The sequence below is a fragment of the Prinia subflava genome, chromosome 4, assembly GCF_021018805.1.
Source record: "Prinia subflava isolate CZ2003 ecotype Zambia chromosome 4, Cam_Psub_1.2, whole genome shotgun sequence".
NCBI lineage: Eukaryota > Metazoa > Chordata > Aves > Passeriformes > Cisticolidae > Prinia > Prinia subflava.
The window spans coordinates 27,960,671-27,984,128 of record NC_086250.1 but is presented as its reverse complement, the minus strand read 5'-3'; the positions used below and the strand labels follow the sequence as shown (position 1 = coordinate 27,984,128).

The following is a 23,458-nucleotide window of genomic DNA, read 5'->3' as shown; positions in this document are numbered from 1 at the left end:
TCAATGCTTAAAATTATTTATATATATAAAAAAATTAAATAATGAATGGCCTCCTGTAATTAAAAATATGTATCTACTCTTCAAATAAACTTCTGTTTAGAATGTTACTATTATTTGTAATATATTTGTATTAATTTAATTTATTTTAGTCTGATGCTACCCTGTTGCCTTGTTTGTAGTAAAGTATGTTACCTAGAAAGTAACATTTTTCTTGCTTTTGGGACTTATTAGGACTCCACCACTGAAGGTGCTGAGCTCCCTCCCCGTGTAACAGCACAAGAGCACCTGAATGTACATTTGTGGCTGAGGTGTCGAGCAGCGTTAGTGACTGCACTCATGACACAGATACATGGTGTTGGTGATGTGAAAGGTACTACACTTTCTTGCTTTAGATTTTGGGATTATATTGGGCAACTGAGCCTATACAGATACAAGTTTTATTCATAGTTAAAAAATACTAGCATTAATTCTGGGGCTTGTATTATCACTGAACAATTATTTGTACTAAATTCATCCAATTCAATAAGGGAAGTATATTTATGAGCACATTCTCTCCTAGAACATGAAAACATTATATTAATTTTCATTTAATGGTCATTATCTTTTGATAATTGTGTCTAAAAGTTTCAAAAGTGCTAGTGTAATTAAGAAAGTATGATTGTTCTAAAAAGCACTGTTGCTGAGTACTTCTGGTTTTAAAAGTCTCAAAATTATTTTCACTTTCTATATCTCCAATAAATGAAATATCCCTACATAGCTCCTAAAAATGTTCCAGATTATTTTTTTAACTATTTAAAAGAGATATTGCAAAATACATTTTTTGAAGTTTGGTTATGAATAAAAGTGTTTTTCATTCTTTGGTTCTATGAACAACTCTGATGCTTATTTAAATATCAAAATCAGTCTAAGCCTGTTGCCAAACTCTTACTTAGTCAGTTCTGAATAATTTCTCTGAAGGCTATTAATATTTTGCAATTTTAACTAAAATCAGATTTTTGAATAAGTAGAACAGGTCTGAAATACCTTAATATTTATGTTGGTGTCATGCATAAAAAGCATGCATTTGGATGAACTTACACCTAGTGCAGTCTACAAACTAAGCGATTCTTTCAAAAGTAAATTTGACACAAAATAGTTCGATGGAATGGTACATGTGCAATGTGGAATTTATAATGTCATATTTTCTGTAACATTTTAGTGTGGAAATGTTTAAGAATTTTAAAACACACAATAAACTATTTTCTATTGTATTTTTACTATTCATGTATTCTCATCTTTTAGGAAATGATGTGGCTGAGCGCAGAAGTGTGATAAAAGAAGTTATATTAGAGGCAGAAGCCTTTGGTGATATTGAGACTCAGGCTGAAATGATGGTGCAAGCTGCTATTCTTGACCTGCAAGAAAAACGTCCTGTGGCAGACATTAAACTTCTTTTGCAGGTTTGAACACAAAGGAAATATTGTTTGCTTTCTTTGATGCACTTTTTGTATAGTCAGAACAGCTGATGGCAGCATTAAATAAGCTTGAAATAGTGCCTCTAAAATAGATTATTTTTCACATTGCATGATTTGTCCTCATAAATAGACAGGAAGATAGTAACTACTTTGGTTTATGTTGTCTATGTCCAAACAGAATATCATCGGTTTATTCCAAGACAATATATTTATTTCCCTGCGAGCTTCTTTGTCTCTTGTGAAAAGTATGCTTCTGCTGGCAGAAATACTGCTACTGCAAGTAGCAGAGGATTCAGAACATTGCTCTTCTGCAGTGCAACCATTAAACTTGCTTGTTTTGGCACATGAGCTTACAATTAAAGCAGTGAGTACATGTTGGTGCATTTGCAAATTTATTTATTTATTCTGGAATCTATTTTATCAGTTATTGAGAAGGGGCTATTCCTAGTAACTGATCACTTCAATTTTAACTACATTAGAATAGTGTAAAGAAGTAGTTAATCTTACCAAACTCTTTATCCATATTCATCATACATGCTCACGTGTGTTGTCTTGTATTTTCACAGAATTTAAAAATATTGAATAGTTGAAAAATAAACATCCAGATGTGAAAAAAGAAATTGGTAGTTTGACTTTTAAAGGGATGCAGAACACTCACTTTTACCATTTGCAATGAGGGATGGTTCCCAACACCTCAGGGTGAATGTAGATCTCATTAAATTCCTAATTCTTAAGCATCCAAGAACTTAGCTTTTTGTCTTAGAATAATTTGAATCAGAACAATCTATTTAAAGTAGCATGATATTTTAGATTGATGAGTTGTTACAATTGATATGAAGAAATAATTTCCATGTAAAAATTTAAATATGTAATTAAAAAAATAAACCTAAAGAAATGAACTTCATGAGAGTACGAAATCATTTGCCTATTTGGGATCCAAAAATAGTAGGCATTTTTGTCTGAATTTGGTACAGGTTATAGAAAAAAGTTTTTAGATCAAACTCTTTCCTCATATTTTTTAAAACAGAAGTTTAATCCATTGAAATATTTATTTCCCTGAGTACTAAAGAATCATATGAGTCACTTCAGACTCAAACTTGCAATTGTGAGACTTGCTAGCCTTCAAGTGACTTGACACTTTACAGTGTCTCCCCATTGTCTTATCTCCATGAATGAAAGGTTTGATGGCCCCTACATGTTAATTTCTTTTTCTTTTCCGGCCTTTGCTGGATGTCAGATTTCTTTGTAAAAATGACAGTTTCTTTCCAGAGCTTTGGTTACTTGTGAGATCTATTTCTTAAAGACTGATTTTAGGGAGTTTTCTTTTAAAAAACAAAGTCTAATGTTATTAAATTCAATCAAGAGTTCATACAAATTGTTTACATCACAAGATTCTTCTGCAAGACAAGTACACACTAAAGTAAAGAAATTCAGGAATATTGAATCCTTTTCTAGTGCTCTTTTCAAGACACTTCAGTTTTGCAATACCTAACTTACTTTTTCAAACTGCTATTTAATTTGCTGTCTGCAACTTGATTTTATTGAGCTTACTCTTTCCATAGATTTTTTATTGTGGTGAACCCATTGAATGGCAAATAGAAGACAGTACATTGACTTGCCTGGTCTTGCCCACTAAGAATGTCTACCTGCCACATATTAACTTGCTAGCCCAAGTCAAAATGAAAATTGGTAAGAAGAACACAACTCATTATTATTTTAAAGTTGCAGTTAATTTTCATTCATATTTTATGAATGGGTTGATTGGTGTAGCTTGGGCTTCTTTTGAGTGGCCTAGGTAAACCTCAATGGCATTGTACATTAGTGAAACAATGTTATAGTTTTGTATTTATATGCATCAATCACTTGAATTTTTGGGAATTGGACTGTAACAGGAAATACGTAGCAGCATTTCTTCTAAGGAATTAGCTTAATTTTGCATAAATTGGTTGTCTACTAAATAATTTACAAAGAACTGTTTTGGTTTTTTTTCTTTAGGACATACATTAGCTTCTATGGCTGCAGGAGATCATTTGCAATGGCTACATGCTCTCAGGCATTTAGAATCAGCATTGAATCTTTGCAGAGCCTCTGCAACAAAAAAATTAGATATGGAAGCTGAACTTCTTTTTCAGATAGGTAAATAAACCCCTTTTTGTACATCCCAAGTGCCATCCTAGGCAATGTTATGCATGGTGTCTCTTAAAAGGGAGACATTTTACTGTAAAACTAGAATAGATTTGGACATATCTCATTGTCTAGATGCAGATCTCTCTCCTGTGTTTAGTACCACACCATGGGAGTTCAAGATGCATTAGTCTACAAATAATTTCAAAACTGGATTAGAACTACTTTCATCTGTATGTTATCAGGGATCTGAGGGCGTGGCCAACAAGATTAAGAACATTATGTTTTGGACCAGGAGGTGTTTGTTTGTGAGGATCCCAGCCAGAAAGACATTGAAGACTCTGTAATGTATCTCCTAGAATGCCATATTTTGGAGTTAACACTTCAAAAAAGAAAAATTTGATAGTGTAGATAATCTCCTATTACTGCAGAGGCTGAGAACTCTAAATTGTGCAGTATTGAACATACTTCTGATCAGGATATAGCACAATATGCAAATCCTGTTTGTGAAAATGTTGCCTCATTTTGGTCTTTTAGCTAATCTTGAGAGAAAACAATGCTATTCATCATTTCTACTGTCAAACAAAAAGCATAGTCACATAAGAATCTCTTGGTTCACTTTTACAGAAAAGTACCAAGAAGATGCTGCCAACAGGCTTTTCTGTTACAGCAAGCGGGCTGCATTTATCCTGTGGGATGTCCCCAGCACAACACACTGTGTGTGCAGCACAGCACAGAACTGGCCTTTGCCTGCTTATTAACTGCTCATGTATAGTGCTCTGCTAGTTGGGATCAGGAAATGTTAGGCATCATTTTGATTCACAAGTTCGGTTATTTTAGCTACTCCGTGATGAAAGTTGTTACATTTACAGTTGTTACACATAACACGTGCGTTACAACACACAGCATTGTGCGTTGCATTTTAAACAAACTGGAAAAGATCTTGCTTATAGCAGAATAGATAATGTACTGTGTTGTTTAACTTTTCTGGAGGGAAAAAGAGATTGAGTGGGTCTTACAGAAGAAAAAATATTAACATCTTGAAAATCTACTTCCTATATTTCTTTCTAAGGTCAGGTAGAACGCCAGATAACTGAAACAGGCAATAACAACTCATCTCAAGCTATTGAAACCCTGTTGGAAGCTATTAAGATCAGCCAGAAACATGATCAAAATTATGAGTAAGAATCTAGCTATATAACTTTGAAAATAATTTAAATCATACATGAATGTAATTTTTTAACAGTTTTTGAGATTTGGTCTGGGACTTCTATTATGGGGTATCTTTTATGTTTTAGAAAGTTTTATTTTAATAGAGTAGAGCTAGTGGATATTTATTTTCTTATTTAAAACAAACAATGAGAACATTTAAAAGCATTTTTAATGCTACACAAAAGTTACTGCTTTTTGTTCTATTTCCAAATTTGTACCATATCTGTCAACAGTGGGAACAGACCTATCAATTAAACCGGAGGTTTATTCATATTTCAAAAGATGAGCTATGGTCTGCCCCCTTCCAGATAACAGAAAACCAGCTTGAAAAGGTTACCAGCCAGAAATATTCAGAAGAGCAGAGGCAGAAGGAGTGTAGGAAATGTGTTTGTAGCAGATATCAGGACACTGACTTTGGCATTAGTTATCAGCCTAGAAGATGCCTGAAGAGCTGAGCCAAGACAGCCAATAAATTCTGTCAAGCAGCTCTGATACATTGGACTTCAGTTTTTTTGTTTCTTGACCAGTCTAAATGAATAATGTGCCATGTCTAGTTAGAGACAGTGTAAAGGCAGCAATTTACCTTGCTTGTTTGGGTATTCTGTTACTTAAGTTAATGAACCAGAACTCTGAATGTAGAAGTAGTAGCATAATAATAAACCTCAACAAGCAGCCTGCATGATGGAAGATGGTGCAGAAACAGATTGTGGTGAAGTTTTGCAAGTTTAATTTGCTACCCTCTTATTTAATTTGCTACCATCTTTCTAAAAGAATGTACAGCGACATCAATGGACCACGGCTTTCTTGTTTTAGAGAACTTAACATTGTGCTCACATTTATACAAGCCTTGTGATATCTGTGGGATTGTTCAATTAAAGTTGATTCTTGATGTCTCACATCCTTTTTTATTAGCAAGACTAGAAATTTAACTAAGTTATTGCCAGCCAAGTGGAGAATTTGCCATCTTCTCAGTTAGTTTGCTCAGTCTTTAACTGTACAGTACTCTGACTTTTGTATTTTGCTTTACACAAATTGTACTACAGCTAGAATTTATTTTACTATATAAACAACCGACTCTGTGCGATATTAATCTGTCCAGAATAGTAACTCTGTGAGCAGAAGTTAGTTGCTGTGCTTGGGGAAGTTAATTCATAAATGAGATCTGAAGAAATCTGCAGGGCTAGGAGGAGTCTGCATAAAAAGACTGTTATAAACCTATAGGGAATAGAAACGTTGGAGAAATTCTCCAGGTATAGTTATTTTCAGCAGGTCGAGGGGTGTAATTCTGCCCCTCTGCTCTGATATAGTGAAATTGCTCCTGGAGTACTGCACCAAGCTCTGGAGTTCTCAGCATAGGAAAGACCTGTTGGAGCGGGTCCAGAGGAGTGCCACAAAAATTATGAGAGCCTGGAACATCTCTCCTGTGAGAAAAGGCTGTGAGAATTGGAATTTTCAGCCTTGAAAAGAGAAGGTTCCGGGGAGACATTTTGGCAGTTTTTCAATACTTAAAGGGGGCTTACAGGATGGAGATAGAGTTTTTAATAGTGCTTGTAGTGATAGGACAATGGATAATGGTTTTAAACCGAAAGAGGGTAGATTCAGACTAGATATAAGGAAGAAATTTTTTACAATGGTGATTCAATGGAATAGGTTGCCCAGAGAGGTGGTAAATGCCCTGTACCTCAAAACATTCAAGGTAAGGTTGAACAGGGCTCTGAGAAACCTGATCTGGTTGAAGATGTCCCTGCTTCTTGCAGGGGAATGGTATTAGATGACTTTTAAAGGCCACTTCCAACCCAAAGCATTCTATGATTCTACATTTTTTTTGCTTAGTTTACAATACTACTGTAAAAATCACTGAAAAGAGAAGGAAACATAGGAGGAGAGTGGGAATAGGTGAGCACTGTCTGAAGATGTGAAACATTGTGTTACAGAACTCAGAACTAAGAAAGTTCCTTATCTGAGCCCAATTAGGAAATAAAAAAATTGTCTCCCACAGCACACTCCTGGAAAAGCTGGCAGCCCACAGCTTGGACAGGAGCACTCCTTGCTGGGTTAGGAACTGGCTGCATGGCTGGGCCCAGAGTGGTGGTGAATGGTGCTGCATCCAGCTGGGGCCAGTCACCAGTGGTGTTCCTCAGGGGTCTGTTCTCAGACCCCCTCAGGGGGCAGTTCTATTTAATATTTTTATTGATGACATGGATGAGGGTATCGAGTATTTCATTAGCAAATTTGCAGACGACGCTGAGCTGGGAGTGTGTGTCAATCTGTTGGAAGGTAGGAGGGCTCTGCAGAGAGACCTGGAATGGTTGGATGGATGGGCAGAGTCAAATAGGATGAAGTTTAGTAAGTCCAAGTGCCGAGTCCTGCATTTTAGCCACAATAATCATAACCCCCTGCAATGTTACAGGCTGGGGACGGTGTGACTGGACAGTGCCTAGGCAGAAAGGGACCTGGGGGTGCTGGTCGACAGCCGGTTGGATATGAGCCAGAAATGTGCCTTGGTGGCCAAGAAGGCCAAGGGCATCCTGGCCTGGATCACGAATAGTGTGGCCAGCAGGAGCAGGGAGGTCATTCTTCCCCTGTACTGGGCACTGGTGAGGCCACACCTTGAGTGTTGTGTCCAGTTCTGGCCCCTCAGTTCAGGAAGGACATTGAGATGCTTGAGCGCGTCCAGAGGAGGCAACGGGGCTGGAGAGGGGCTTGGAACACAAACCCTGTGAGAACGGCTGAGGGAGCTGGAGGTGTTCAGCCTGGAGGAAAGGAGACTCAGAGGTGACCTTATCACTCTCTACAACTTCCTGAAAGGTGATTGTAGCCAGGTGAGGGTTGGTCTCTTTCTCCAGTCAGCACCTGCCAGAACGAGAGGACACAGTCTTAAGCTATGCCAAGGGAAATACAGGCTGGATATTAGGAAAAGGTTTCTTAGAGAAAGAATAACAAAGTACTGGAATGGTCTGCCCAGGGTGGTGGTGGAGTCACTATCCCTGGATGTGTTTAAAAAAAGATTGGATGTAGCACTTGGTGCAATGGTTTAGTCGAGGTGTTAGGGCTGGGTTGGACTTGGTGATCTTGGACGTCTTCCAAACTAGTGATTCTGTGAAAAGTGTTTTGGCCACTGTGGGTATTTTTGCTGATTCTTGGAAGAGTTTGACTGAGGACAATCAATTTGATTGATATCCAAATTCAGCTACCTATGTTTCAAGGAAACCAGAACAATGGGTAAATGCCTTAACTCGAGCAAGGAAGACAAACAGTACAGAAAGATCACTAGATCACTTCTCTTGTAGAATTAGTTTTCTTACTAAACATTTGCAATTTATTTATTGAATATTTGTTTCAAATAATGCAAATTATATTTGATTTACTGTTAAATCATGGTGTTATTTGTTAAGCACACCATAGGGATATTTTAGACTCGCATGACTTTAAAACAGGATCCCATAGATTTCTGAAAAAAGTTACACTTTAAGTAGATGATGGGGGCTGGATGAATGATTTATTTGGTGAGGTATCTAGCTAGCCTTATGCAGGAATCAGATTGTATCACTGTAATGTTTACTTTGATAGTAAAGCTGATTATTCTGTGATTTGTTTCTTACAGGTTAGTGAGACGGTCGTACCTTGAAATAGCACTATCATATTTGTATTTTGCCAAATATAATGAGGAAATGTCAGAGACAGATAAGTTGGTGTCTTCCAAATCGAGTGTATGTTTTCTATCTTTTGGGCAGTGGCCCCTTCAAAACAGGAAATCTGTATTGTGCACCTTGTCATATTAATACTTGCAGTGATGACTTATACATAATACTGATACTGACAGTCCTAGAAAAATCACGCAAAGAAATCATATAGTAGAATTTGATCTTGTTTGATGTTATCTGTCATGTTTATTGCATTAAATGATAATATTTAAAGTATTTTTCTGTATAAAATAGGAAGACACAGAACCAACAGTGTGTTCATTTCCAATTATATACAATTAATTTGTACCTTGCAAACTATACTTAACATTCAAACCTGGTTTTTTTTAAATGCTAACTTTATCAGACTTAAATTTTTCTATACAAGTATGTATGATACTCTGAGAAATATAAGTGTCTTTAACCACATTAAAGTTTCTACAAGACATAGATGGAAAGCAAAATGTGTAACATTAGAGAAAAGGGTTAATTAAGATTAAAAAAAAGGGAATATGATAGCAACACTGTATACCATAGTGACCATAGTATAAGCTGCTCTGAGGAAACTTTTTCCAGGAGCAGCCAATTAGTATGCTCTGGAATTTTTTTCATTTTTAGTAATTAATCCATGGATTTATGGTCAATGCCAATTTTTACAACTTACAAATAAAACAATTATTTTATAAGTTGGAGGACTTTCTTCTATGTTTAGAATATATTTTACCGTACTATATTTAGAATCCTGATTATGAACTGGTATATAATTTTCAGACCTCTTCTTCAGAAATGTCTTCTGTGGAGGCTATGAAATCAGAAGTCAACAAAGTACAAGCCTGGATTGCAATAAGAGCAGCTACACAGGTTGGTGCAATATTCTGAAGAGGTAATTTTTTTTTTTTTTGCTTCATCTTATTCTACTTGCACAAGCAAATAAGGCAATACAAACAAGAGTGTTAAGGTTTCCTGAAATTTCTGGCATGGGTCTTGTTTAATAAAATTAAAATGGACATTGAATAATCCCTTTAGTCTCTCTTGGACAGATCTGACTCTGTTTGCTTTAACTTTGATTCAGTGCAAATAAAATGGCACATGACCTGATATGTGTGCACGTGTATTTGACATGTGTACTGACATCAGTGGCATCCAGATGAGGATATCTGGTTTGAAATCACTATGTAGTAATTAAGCTGTCATCAGTAATGATTTTTTTAGATATAATGTGTACCTTATGTCAGAAAAAAAAAATATTTTCCCTTTAAAAACATAGTATGTTAAATATTTAATTTTTTTCTCCTCATCTTGCTACTCTAAGATTTTAAAATCTATATAAATTCTGTAGTGAATGGGTCTCGAATAAAATAAATGTTATTTTTAGGTCAGTGAAGCTGTACTTGCTTCTCAGCTGTTAATTGGGATGAAGAGTGTTAAAGAACAGAACATGAAGGATGAAGTTCAACAAAAAATCCCAGAATTTGCTTCTATGGATCTTTTTTCTTCGTACAGAGATTTCATATCTGGTATTCCTTTATACCTACTAATATCAGAAAAATAAATAAATAATAAGCTATATATGCAATCTAGTAGTACATTTAATATGTAACTTTAATTTATGAAAAATTATATATCAGTTTTGGAAAGTAAAAGCAAAAGCCTCATCATGCATAGCAATACAAAATATTAAGTAGACACCTCATGGGTCTTTAAATATGAACCTGTGCATATGTTCAATATGTTAAGAAAAATTCATTGTTTGTATACTGTGGCTCAGAAAGACAGAGTGCACATGCTGCCATAATTTTGGAAAAGCAGATGGCCCTTTGTTACAGGACTTCCCCAGACATGCAAAGCAGATATTGGCCTCCCTATCAGTCATCACTACTTTTTTTTTTTTTTTTTGACTTATAACTGATGTTCTCCCCTAGGTATATTAGCTTTTCCTTGGAGAATTTCAGTTTTACTCTTGATTTTGCATAGAGATGTTGGTGTTGAATAGCTTCTCTCCCCTCATCCTGCAAAAAACCCAACCCAACCAATGAAATAAAAACAAAACCATAAAAAACAAAACGCATCAAAACTAGCAAGCCCGAACTCTTGCAAAGTTTTCTGTCTGGATACCATATTCTAAAAGTCAAAGTCAGTATAAGAAAATTTTCACTGTCTTTCCAATCCAATGGATTATTATTTAGATATGCTTCCACTAGTTTGGTAGAACTTTGCCTGGTTTATTTCTAAATTCTGCATTTATTTTTCAGCTAAAGGAGTTGATGAAATGCAAGTTTTTGATCTAAAAAAAAAATCCCCAACAGTTTCTCAGAAACTAGGAATTCTGAGATAATGACTGCTAGATTTTATATAAATACTAAGGCAAAATAATAATTCTTATTTTTAAACTAGGGACCATTAATTTAGTGATAAAATTTTGGTTCAGTGACTTAATTTCAATTATCCCAAGTGACTGACAAAGACTGAATTGCTCTGCTTGATAGGTGCTGGCAAAACTGAGCCATATCTGCATACTGTACAGTATTTAAACATATGTGTTTTGATTGGTTTATGAAAACAAATGTTGTATGCTAAGACTTTCCATCTGATTGTTTTGTACTAGCTCCATTTGCTTATAATTACAGATCATTTTTTCATTTAGCGTGCAGCAGGTGTTTCTCCTGATAGTTTTGTTAGCCAATACAAAGAAGATTAGAAAATGTGAAGCGCAATAGTAGGCCAAAATAGAAAAATGTAAATTGAAATGTAAATTCTCAGTATAGTGCGCTAAATATTTTCTGTGAAACTCTTAGTGAAACACATATTTAGGTTTTCATCTACAAGACAATATGGCCATTTAAACTTTTGGCATTGATAGTGAAATATCAGGATTAATAGAGATATTCAGATTTTGTAGAATTACTCATAATTGTTTTCTGAAAGTTTACTGCTAGGAATCACTATAACATAATGTTTGTTCAATTTCGAGAGAGAAACAGAGCTCAAGAATTGTGCTTTTGAAAGAGCCATGTACTTATACCGTAAAAACCAGTATTGAATGTAAGCACTGATGTAGTGATATCTGTACTGATAATTTTTTCCTCTTTCTGCACAAGTACAACTTTTAGGCAGCACAAAAGAAAATATTATCTTTTGTTTTATTTCACAGTTAAGAGTATATTTCATTGAAAATATGCTTAATATCGAAATGGGAAGAAGGATTAAAACTAACAATGAATCCTTCAGAGTAGCTAACTCTTCTGAGTTTGGGACAACATAACTGGGAAGTTCAGCTGCCGCAGTTATGACCGATGACTCCTTGTGTTGTTGCCATTTACTGAATATCTTCTATTGGACAACATGTAGAAATAATGGGTTTCTGTTCAGAGAGAGAAAATGCGCTTTGCGCTCTACTCCTTTTGAATTTCTTGCAAGGATTAGTAAGGTTCCTGCCCATGATCTGAGAAACAATTTTCAACTAATTTTAAGGCTATTTACTGCTTTAACTCATATTAAAGCAGAATAGAAATAATTTTTCTTGCATGAGAAATATAAGCAGGTTCACAAGTTACGCTTCTAGTTGCAGATTAGTCAATTCCAACACAACACAGAAATAGCTTTTGAATTCCAACCACTTCATGTGTGTTCTTGAACTCTTATTGAAGTTGCAGAGGGATACAATGTTGTTTCTGAAACTCCTGAAGTATCTTCTACTGAAAACAAACAAATCACAGAAGACTCTCAGAGTGAAAGTGAAGGAACAGAAAGTCTTGTCACTATGGGCAGCCAGAAGAAAGATACAGTAACATGGGTTCACCTCATTCGCTACCACAATCATTTAAAAAGAATTTACAACACAAACCTATCTGGTATGTATTTTAATTTCCTTCTAGAAAACTGCTACAGATGAGATGGCTCTTGAGAGCCAACAGTGTCAGATTTAAAGGCTATCAACTGAAATAGCCTAATTTTGAGTTCCTTTAAATTGTATAAATGCAAAAAGTCTTAATGGAAATCCAGATTTATGTCAGTTTACAAATGCTGCAAGTGAAGATATTACTACCTTTCTTTGTAGTTATTCACAAGCCTCAATAATACCAGGAAGGCCTCCCTCAAAACTTAACTGTTATTACTACATCTGAAGTTCTACAGAAATCAAGCTTAAGTCATATCATAAATGAATCTTTTCAGTTTGAGGTTCTGTTCTGAAGACCTGAGAATAGAGTAAATTGGAAAGCTGAGCATTATTGAATGTATTTTGACTAAACCCCAGATATGATTTGCATGTTTGGGTTATTTCACTCTAAGCAGAACATGGTAATAGATAGGACCTTTCAAAAAGAGTAAGGATCCATTCATTGCAAGGCCCTGATCCCATGCACCTACATGTGATGGCCAGCTTTTGGATATACAAGTGATGAGCCAGTAGGTGATAACAATACTGCATTGTACATATAGGTGTTGTTTAGAGAGAAACCTAGCAACTCTGAAAGGAACAGTTCCAGAGAGGGCTGGGTCTTCTCCTTGCAGCACCAAATGAAAGTATTCTGGCTCACTACAGAACTGTAAGGACAGGAAGGTATCTACAAGTAGGTGTCCAAATGTGCATGTAAATCTCAGCTGTAGTTAGCTGTTGGGGAGCCTAGGGGGAAGCTCACCTTATCAGCCCCTAGCTGTCTAAACTGGGATCTTACGAGCTCTTAAAGCTTATTTTACTGTATTAAATAAATATGTGTTTATTCTAGTGTGTGCTTCGGCATCTAGTGAACATACTGGTGCTTACACTCTGAACTGAAGTACCTACACATCAAAACTAAACATCTCATTTGATGCTACTTTATAATGTCTGAAGAGGGTGTGTTTCATTATCTGATCACTGGTGAAAAATTACAAATAGCATAACTGTTGGATATGCATTATTTGATATTGAATCTATTTACATATTTTATTATGTTTTCAGAATTTATGAGTATAGAGTAGCTGTAGTAACTTGACGATTTAATGGCAAAAAATGATGCATTTTTAAAAATCTTTTTTAAAAACTGCCCCTGACCCAGGACCTGGATCACTTTCTCCAAGAGATGGACACCTTGGTTTGATTTCTGACACAGGAATTGTCCTGCGCATAGCAGAAATGCATTCTTTCCTTGAAAAGAATTTGTTTGAATATTCAATGTGTTGTCTTGAGAATTTTCCAGAAGAACTACGTGATGTAGAAACGCCACCCAGTAGTGCAACTACTGATTCTTCAGAGGTACTTAAGTTCTTTCTAAATTTCCAAAAATATTATACTGGTATTTCATTCAGATTCTCAGTAATTCCAATGGTGATATTTCTGGGAGCACTACAGAATAATGAAATTGTTTATGCAGAGGATCAGTTGTGCATGCAGTGAATTACATAGTTAACAAATGCAAATATCCTTATGTTATTCATTCCTGCAAAAATAATCTCCATCCCATAGCCAGTGTATTTAGACCCTACAAGATTAAGCAGAATGATATTTAAAACGGTGTTTTTACTGGTTAATAATTAAACTCAGTAAGGGCTGAGGTTTTAAATCTTGTAAATCTCCATCTTTCATACCAAAACTGTCCTGAGGTTGGTTTTTGGATGTTGTATGTACAAGTCTCTATATTGTTAATTTAGTCCATAATAAAAACATGATTTTCAAAAAATATGTACATTATATTTTCTCAAAAATTTTTGAAGGTCTTGTATGCCAATTTTTTTCACTGATTATCAGCTGGTTAGAAAAATAAAACTTTTTAGATCTGTGGCTTGTGAGCAGCCTATTTAAGTTTTCAAACGTAGGCAGCTCAGAATACATTACTCAGATAAATCTTGAATTAGAATTCTGGACTCTACACTGACCTTGGTACATGTTTTGAACATTGAATGAAAGTTGTCTTTGAAGACTCACTGTAAAAATAATTGTCTTCAAAGTCTCTCAATCCTACTTCTCACATTAATAATTATCCCAATACTAAAAATTAGAATGACAAATTGCAGGAGAAAGGATTACAGGCAACCTCACCCTGTTAATTACCAAAACCAGCCCTGCCCCTAATGAGCTATATCCAACAAGGATGCGTGTGATAAAAGGATGAGTTGGGTGGTCCGGGGAGGAACTGAAGGACAGATCAAATGAGTTATGATCCAGAGGAAGGGTGGACCAAATGGGGACTAACCAAATGACAGAGAGAATTGCTGCTGTGAGGGGGTCTGCTGTAAGGACAGTCTGAATCTGCAGTTGGAGCTTGCTGTTGGAGCCTGCAGCCAGAGTCTGCAAGGGAAGCCTGCAGTGGGAGCTTGCTGTAGTCACAGTCTGCTGGAGTTGTAGTCAGGATGGCTGAGTTATGAGAAAGAATAAACTGGGACCTTTTCATGTTTTATGAACAAGAGTGTGTGTCTCGTCTCATTTCTATCTCTAATGCAAGGTCTGCTGTGACAACAGATGACTCTCTGTGGCTTACTGTTAAGTTATTATATTTAGTATTAAATGGAGACAGGGAAGCTTTGAGGAGGGAGAACTTGGAATGTTATAAAAATACTGCTGTGAAAGTAGCTTGTCTAGAGTTGGTGAACTTTCTGCAGTATTGGACAGCATATAATTACTCATTTCCCAACAAAGAGCTGACTGTGCCACTGAATAAATTGTAAATATATGGTATGTGACATTTATAACAGCCATCATATATCAAAAATTATTTTATTCTGTCTGCTCTTTTTTTGACATAATTAGTATTACAGTGTCCTAGAATAATAAGCTTCAGAGCTCACTGTCATGTTCATGACGGATGCAAGCTGCATAATCATGTGTTAACTTCACTGTTGTAGACAGCTAACAAGCATAGCTCTTACTATTTTTTTTTTTAATTTGAAGATTCATTGATTTTTATCACATTTTTAGAAGCTTTAACTATCCAGAAGGCTATAGATGTTATTTTAAAAGTGTAATTGTAATTTATTACTGTGAGTTTTAACAGTACAGATAGACATACTTTTTGAAAGAATGATTTTTATGTACAAAGTTGTTTCATAGATGTTTACATCTATCTCTGTATTCTGACTCTTGAAGGTTTTTTCAGGTCTGCTGACCAAAGAATCCAAACTACATTAGTTCTATAATTAAAATTCTGGGCCCTTTTACATTTTTCATGCTTGTTTTTTTGTTCTGCTCCATGATAGTAAGTAGGACTGGAAATGCTTAGCTAAGTTTGTTTTCAGGCTTTTGAGAAAGTTGAATAGACAAATATTTATGTATGTTATTCAGCAACCCACCAGTTTGACAAAAGCCTTTGTAATGTCCTTCTTTAAAAAGATTCAATATGGAAAGAAACCCAAAGGAGGCAGTTCAGTGAAAAAAAACCCATAACACACATGTAAGAAAGAAATATATAGCATAAAATGGAATTTTAAGAGTTCTAGTTCACGGCACAGTATAAATTAGGTTCTTCCCATGTCCATATATGTTTTCTTCTAGTTTTGTTCACAGTCCATGCTAGCAGGAATAGTGGGTGGTTCATTACTGAATCAGAAGAGGGCTCTAGTAGATGGGGTCTCCATGCACAGCCATGGCTTACCATGGGTTGTGGCCACTGAAGGCACATACACGTGCTCAAATTTGACTTTCCCATGTCTGGATTCATGATTACCTTCACTTCTACTAAAGTTTCATGTGGGATGGTAACTGGCTTAATGGTGTGTGATTAGGTTATTGGGAAAAATCTATCTTCTGCTCACTTGGATTTACCGTCCTGGAGTTGTCATATGCTGGATTTTTCATAGAGAAAATAGGTTAAATTCTCTATTTTTTCAGCAATGAATATTCAAAGTTTGAAGAGAACTAGCTTCCCAGGGAGCTGTTTTCAGTGTCCACATTTTGGAATCAATGATGGAGACATTAGGACCTTTTCAAATAGCTCCCACATTCCCTGAAAACGTGACTTTGGCCAGTGTTCTTTGCAGATCTGTGTAATACTTTAAAAAATAGAGATGATGTGTTACTGTTCAGCCTTTAAATCAAATATTTCACAATTTTAAGAAAAGGTTTTGTTCATGAATGAATGTTGGCTGACAGTATTCCTGCATTAATTTCCTGGTGAATGACAGCCAGCAATAGCTATTTGATGAATGCCCTGCTAATGTTCCATATGTATTTTAATAAAATACATTGTTATATAATACATTGTTATTATAATACATTTTACAAAAATACAATATGCTCACAAATGGATTGAATTTTCAGCAGGTGTCACCCTTTGTTAGGTGCACAGCTGAGAAAACAGATAGGTAAATATAAACAAAGCATTATTCTAACATTCAGAAACTTATTTTAATTATCAGTATGTATACTTGACAAATTACTTTTTCATCGCTAAGTTTTGTATCCCCAGTGTGCCAAATAACAGATTTGAGCCAAACCCATAATGCCGTAATGATTTTAAGTCAAAGGCAACAATCATTGTGACTGTGGGTGTCTCTAAGTCAGCCTACAGATCCTTTGTATTACCTTTTGAAATGTGTCATCATATGAGTTTTGAAAAGTCTTAACTTGGTAAAAAGGACACTTTTAAAATCTACCCATTTACCTAAATAAACATGTATCTATGCTGGAACGAAAGTCATACCAATTCCAGTAGACACTAGATTAGAACAGATTTTTCCTGTTTCACTACAGAAAATACAATTTAAACTTTTATTTTGTGTTTCAGGTGTCTCTTGATATTAGTGAAATTGCATCAGAAGTGTCACATGTGAGAATAGCTTCTCCAGTTTCTGTCATTGTAGAAGAAGATGAGCGGACAGAGAGTAGGGCAGCAACTGCTTTGTTTAAGGAAATTAACATTCAGTGGTATATTCCTTCTGTGCCAAAGCCATCAAGCCATATAGAAACAAAGGTATAACTAGAGCATGGCAGTTCCTTAGGTAGTGGAGCAAATGAAATCTCATTTCCAATGAATATTTGTGTTATGAGTTATCAGCTTTTAAATCAAATTCTGCTGATAGCAAGAGTTTATTTACTCTGCTGCAAACCTGCTCTTTAGAAAAACAGGATAACGTGACAGTTTTTTGTTGGCAGGCCAAAAAAACCCCACCTTTTTTTGCCCTTATAGAGCTTCCAGGCTGTACTGTATTCATGCCTGTTGTAAATCCCTGATATCTTTAAGATGTCCACTCTAAGTCTGCGTAGACCTGACATTTGAATAATAGTTTGGTGGGAGACTCTTGGAAAAGCAAAGATACACATATACAGGGAAAAAGGGATTTTGTAAGCTTCATTTTCCTGAAAGATCAGACTGAACCTGAAAGATGAAAGACATGGGAGGGTTGCAGTAATGTGAAAGACTGACGTGAAATTTGTTCTATCTTTACACAAGGGAACAATGTGTAGGTAAAATTTCTGCCACAGCAATATAAATCCAAGATCTCAAACTTTTTTGGCAGAGCAGATCCGTTTCTAAATTTCTATTGGACCCATTTATCTTTATTAGGAAACTGATAGAAGCCCTGTGAAGTTAATGTAAATAGTGTACCTTTTTATATGGTTTTGCAGGTTACTTTACCATGGCCATATAGATCAGTAGAGGACCAGGGACAACTGTTAAAACCAAATAATGCATGAATTCCATATTCTTGACATTTTCCATATAGTCAAAATATTCAGCTACCATTAGGAAGCATATTTTCAACTGCACTACTAAATTCTTGCAGTGAAAGATGACAACATTCTATTTGATTTTCTTATAATGGTATGGCTTTATTAGATTGGTGTTGTTGGAGTTGCGCACACTCCACGGATTTAAGCCTAGCATGATGACAGCCATGCATATGATTGATGGGCATCAAGACAACACCGGAATTTTCATAGTGGCACCATGGGGTATACCTATTTTTTAAACCCATAGTAATTATATCCAGTTTAATTAATTAAATTAATTTAAAAACTACAGAAACTGAGTGGAGTACAAATTCATATGAAGTCACACTCCACTCTTTTTTGAAGTTCAGTTATCTAAGGCTTCATCAGCACACTGTATTTGATATTTATAGTACTCTTGTATCACTGAACTCAGCTCAGGTCTACTGCCATAGTTTTGCCATTCCATCTCTTTTATAGGTTTTGTTGCTTTATGCTTATAATATAAACCCTGTCAAGATGAGTGACATCACGGTTTTTAGTCCAACATCTGCGTTTTCAGGCCACTTGTGGATTCCATTGGCTAGGTAAATAATCACTGACTCTGTCCTGTTATTTCATGCTGTATTAAAGATCAATCCGCCATTTAGAGCGAGAGAAAATAAAGTGCAAAATATCAAAGAGCTGTAAATCTTTAAAAGCATTCATTTTTGCTTTTCAAAGATTTTTGACTGTAAAAACTGTAAGATGTTGTACACAGTGTTAAACCCACCCAAACAGTTGCTTTTTCAATGCATTCATTAGCATTTTAGTTTTGATTCTTAAAGAACCAAGTAACATATGCTAATTATATTACATGGGCATAGCAGTGTAGCAGATCTAAGAAGCACTCCCAACAGTTATTCCCATTCTCTCAGTGGATCACCTACTTTCTCCCTCCCATATTACAACTCTGAGAATGCAAGAATTTTTCTCAGTTGTAGCACCAGACTCTGCCATTAGTTTTACATCCTATGGCATTTTTTATTATTTCTTCCTTGTCATTCATCTACTCTTAAAATTCTTGGAACTGCTTAATGGGTGGAAGGGAAGAAATAATGGGGCAGCCTCTGCCACCCTTGTTCTGGTTGGATGAAAAAGCCTTTTCTTAGAGAGGCATACCTAAAATAATATTTCCTGTTTTTAATGTAAAAAGCTAATGCACTATATCTCCACTTTATTAAATGGAAAACCTATTTTTGTAAAATTATGAGATCAGTCCTGAAGTGAAAGAAAATGTAGAACTTAATCAATATGTAACAAAAGCTAGGTCAGCTTGATTATAACCTGGAAACAACAGATGTTTTATAACAGTAGTAATGAAAACTTTGTCTTCTTTTAGAATTATTTCTTTAAGGGAGAAATTGTCTGATCTCAAGAAGCAAGTTGAAATATTGATGCAAGGTTCTAAGAGCTTTTCAACTTCAGTACCTACAAGTTTTCTTGAGCAAAGTGAAACTTTGAAAATAAGTCCTTCAAATAAACCCAAAATGAGTGATGCGAAAGTGCATCTTGATGAAAAAACAGAAGTAAGTGGGAACAGTTCAGCTCTTACATGTGTTTGAATAAGATGTCTGTTTTGGGGAAATAAATGACAGGCAGCTTGGAAGGCAGACATAAAGGCAGACATTAAACTTCCTTCACCTCTTTACAGAAAAGTTGAAATACTTTCACTCTCTATTTAATATTTAACTTCTCCCTATGTATTGCTTGTCACTTTATAAAAAAAAACAAAACCAGGCATTTTCAACCTTCTACTTGAAAATAAAGGCTACCTCTTTAGTTATGTAGACTGGGAAACTGATACCTAATTTATAGTAATCTCATCTGAAAACCCTTGGCAGTGTGTTAAATTAGCATGGCTATCAACCCAAAAGTGCTTTTTAAACATCATTTACACATCTTCAATGTAAAATGGGCAGTGGTGGCTTCTGAAATAAGAACTTTCTAATAACGTTATTGAGAAATGACTAAAACTGGCACTGAATTTACTTTCATTTTCTCTATGCCATCTTCTTTTGTTTTTATTAGTAAGGCTGAATGTGGTCCATAAGCAAATAACTCTCCCCACATACACACACACAAAAGGTAATTTCAGAATTTTCCATGTGCTCTGTTTGAGATAATGTCATTGGTACAGAATGTTGCCACAGCATAAGTGGTGCTTGATAAATGCCAAGGCAAAATAGACGTTTATTTTCAAAGTGGGAGACATTTATCATGTGACAGGATTCTCTTTGTATCTATTATGTGAAATGATTAATGATGTAGAGGCTGTCATTTTGTCTGATGGATGCTGTGAAACAGTGACAGTTGTGCACTGTGCCATTATTATGCGGCTGTATTTTGACCAGGTTGGAGAACAAATGATATTTTGGCCAATCCCTGTTTTCAGAAGGGTAGATAGAGCTGTCCTTTAGTGGATGTTTCTGATTACCTGAAGGTGTTTGCTCAAACTTTCATTAATATATGTCAGTAATTGGTAAAATAATGAATTTAGAATACTAATAAGATTAACATGCCATGCATTATATATGTATAAATATCATCTTGTCAGGGTGTTTGTTTATCATATCTTCAGTAAACACACAGCAAAAGTATGCTCAGTCACTGGGTTTAAAACCTGAATCAGGAGCAATTTTGCCTCAGTAGAAACCACAAGATTTGGGCATTGTGTTTGTACAGGAAACACAACTGTTTGTGTTGCAGAAAATTCTTATTCATCAGCTAAGGTTTATTTTGCTGTGAATTCAATTAGATTAACCTAAAACTCGAATATGCTGAAAATTTTGTAAGGCTGAGCCATCTGTTAGCTTATTGGAGAAGACTGATAGTACAGCATATATTTGTACTACACAGATAGTACAATTTTTTTCTTGTTTTATACCATTAGGAATTTGCTAAAAGATGTTTATTTGAAGTCAAAGCACTGCTCTCTGTTGTTCCAGCCGAGTCCTCTCCATTAACTAAGGTATGTTGTTCTCATTAAGAGTAAAAATCTGTTTTCTAAAATAAAAGAATTGTTCAATTAAACTGAAACATGGATTACACCACTATGCATCTTCCTATTGTTTTCTCATTGTTGGACTTTCTGTTTTGTTTTTTATCATATTTATAAATAAAATACAAATGTGCATGATTACAAACTGTGACTATCTTCACTGTTCATAAGAATCAACTTTTCATACATGCAAAAATGTATTAAAAGGGGATTTTTGCTCACAATGGTTGATACAGATTATCCACCACTCTCTGGTCATTGCTTACAAAGACTCCAGTGAATTTCCATGATGCAATCACCAAATGTGATTTCTTTCCATTTCTGCAGTTATTCAGGCTTGATTATTCAATTTCCTTTAGCTTTCTCTGCCTTGCCCATGACATGTTTTCAGAGATAGCATGCCAATTTTTTGTGCATGCTGTTAGACAAAACATCTTATTCATCCTGTTACCGAGTGCAGTCACCAGAGGAGACTCTGGGAACTGGCCCATGGTGGGGAGCAGTGCTGTTCAGTGTCCTCAGCCACCCTGGGGACATCAGGAAAGGACCACAGCTTCCAGGGCTCAAGGGACTCCACAGGAGATTCTGGAATCCACTGTAACATATCACTCCCTCAACTAATCCTCAAATATCTTGCCAGTAATTGTTCACAATGGAATGATAATGGAAAGGAATCCACTGTACTCTTCTGGTCAGGGAGCTCTTTGTACCAGAACAGAATCTGAGTTTTACCTGAGAAGAGTTGGGCTAGTGCCTGTTATAGCAGAGAGAATCTGGACGCTGTCCTGTGTGTCCTGCAGTCCGGTACCTGAGAGTCCACGCTTCCCGTTGAGACACATGGCACCATTCTTGCCACCCCTTGTTATCCATCCTGAAGATCTCTCTCAGATGACTCCCAGGCCTTCATATCACTCAGTCTGGCTTTATCAGTGCATCAGAGTACGCCCTTATCCCTTCTGCAAAGCTGTACTTTTCAGAGTCCCACTGAAGTATCTTCCGTGGTAGCAAGATTTCCCTAGATTCCTAGGGAATCAAACTTTCAATGAATCATGGAAACTGTCTGGAACTGTTTAAATTCTTGTGAATTCCTTTCACTTTGCCTGCTTTTATTTGTGGATCTATGATGGAAGTGAGGGAGCAGATTTAGTGGTGTTCTATTAAGAATATGATGTTTACTGCACTGTTTTATTCTTTCTAAATTCCACAAGAAACTAAAATGTTTCAACAGGTGGAATATCACAAAGCTTTTCATCATGAAGTTTCAAATACAAACTTCAAACTAAGATGCTTTGAGAGATGATAGTTTTGGTTGAGCAGCTGAAGCCTAATCCTTCAAGTGCTGAGTATCTTCGTTCTTCTCTGAAGCCAACAGAACTTACAGGGTGCTTAGCATTTCATTATGTATAGCATTTCAAAGTAGCATTTCCAGACTTTCATTAAGTTGTATGTGTGCATTGCCCTGTCTCAGCCAGAGACAGAAAGCTCAGGGAGGGACTATGTACACCATAGAATAGTACATTCCTTTGTTTTCAAGAATGCAGAAGACGGCAGCAAATACATGTCTTATATGTGGTTTTTCACCATTTTCCCCCACCAAACACTCTTCTGTTGCTCATCTTCTGGTGAATTAATTGGACAAAGCCAATTCTAATTTGTGGTTCTTGTTTTCTCATTGTCTGAGCTGTCACACGTCTATCATGTTTCTACCTTCTCGTCTTTGATTCTGTTTTTTCTGTCTGTGTGTCTTACAGTGCTTTTGATTCAACCCTGAATTATATTTACAAATGGAAAAAGTGCATTTTCATTGAATTATTCATTTAAAATTACTTGACTCCTCATGTTTCAAGAATAAAAAAGGATTAGCCTACTTGTTTTTAATGCTGTTTAATGAGTAGCTATGTCCTTGAGGGAGACAAAGTGTAGTGTTTGGAAGCTCCAATCCTGAATATTAGAAGTAAATTTATAAATAAAAGAATTGCATTAAAAATTAACCTCCCTAGGTAGCTTGTTCCAGGCATCTCTTCCTTCAATTTTTTTGTTGGGACCTAAATCACTTAAATAGTTCTCCGTGTTCAATGGACACTCAAAATCAGTTTATCATTGCCCTCTATTTCACCTTTTACTGTCAGCTCAATTTGTCCAATTTCTCATCTTAGGAAAAGCCTTCCAAATTACTAACCATTCTTGCTGCTCTTCATTTTACCTACAGGTGATCATGATAAACTTTGTGAGCAAGACTGTTCATTAAGGTTTCCTCTCTTGAATCCTATTTTACTGGTTTCTTGCAAGAGATGTCATTAACCACAAATTCATACCAAGG

The 23,458-nt window shown here is 35.7% G+C and overlaps 1 protein-coding gene across 8 annotated transcripts in view; it reads left to right on the top strand.

Annotated features, from left to right (window-relative positions):
* The window catches only part of CFAP54 (cilia and flagella associated protein 54), a 108,252-nt gene that overhangs the window by 80,140 nt on the left and 4,654 nt on the right, over window positions 1-23,458 (top strand). For 2 of the 8 annotated variants that reach the window (XM_063396275.1, XM_063396274.1), the window contains 15 exons: window positions 232-370; window positions 1,282-1,439; window positions 1,633-1,818; window positions 3,017-3,143; window positions 3,450-3,590; window positions 4,651-4,759; window positions 8,395-8,500; window positions 9,245-9,334; window positions 9,849-9,990; window positions 12,121-12,324; window positions 13,513-13,709; window positions 17,173-17,358; window positions 18,579-18,685; window positions 19,480-19,666; window positions 21,031-21,108. In XM_063396275.1, the coding sequence (XP_063252345.1) occupies window positions 232-370; window positions 1,282-1,439; window positions 1,633-1,818; window positions 3,017-3,143; window positions 3,450-3,590; window positions 4,651-4,759; window positions 8,395-8,500; window positions 9,245-9,334; window positions 9,849-9,990; window positions 12,121-12,324; window positions 13,513-13,709; window positions 17,173-17,358; window positions 18,579-18,685; window positions 19,480-19,666; window positions 21,031-21,108 (2,157 nt within the window). Of the gene's footprint in view, window positions 1-231; window positions 371-1,281; window positions 1,440-1,632; window positions 1,819-3,016; window positions 3,144-3,449; window positions 3,591-4,650; window positions 4,760-8,394; window positions 8,501-9,244; window positions 9,335-9,848; window positions 9,991-12,120; window positions 12,325-13,512; window positions 13,710-17,172; window positions 17,359-18,578; window positions 18,686-19,479; window positions 19,667-21,030; window positions 21,109-23,458 lie in introns of those variants that run through there. The other 6 variants (XM_063396269.1, XM_063396271.1, XM_063396270.1 and 3 more) reach the window with 6 other exon arrangements.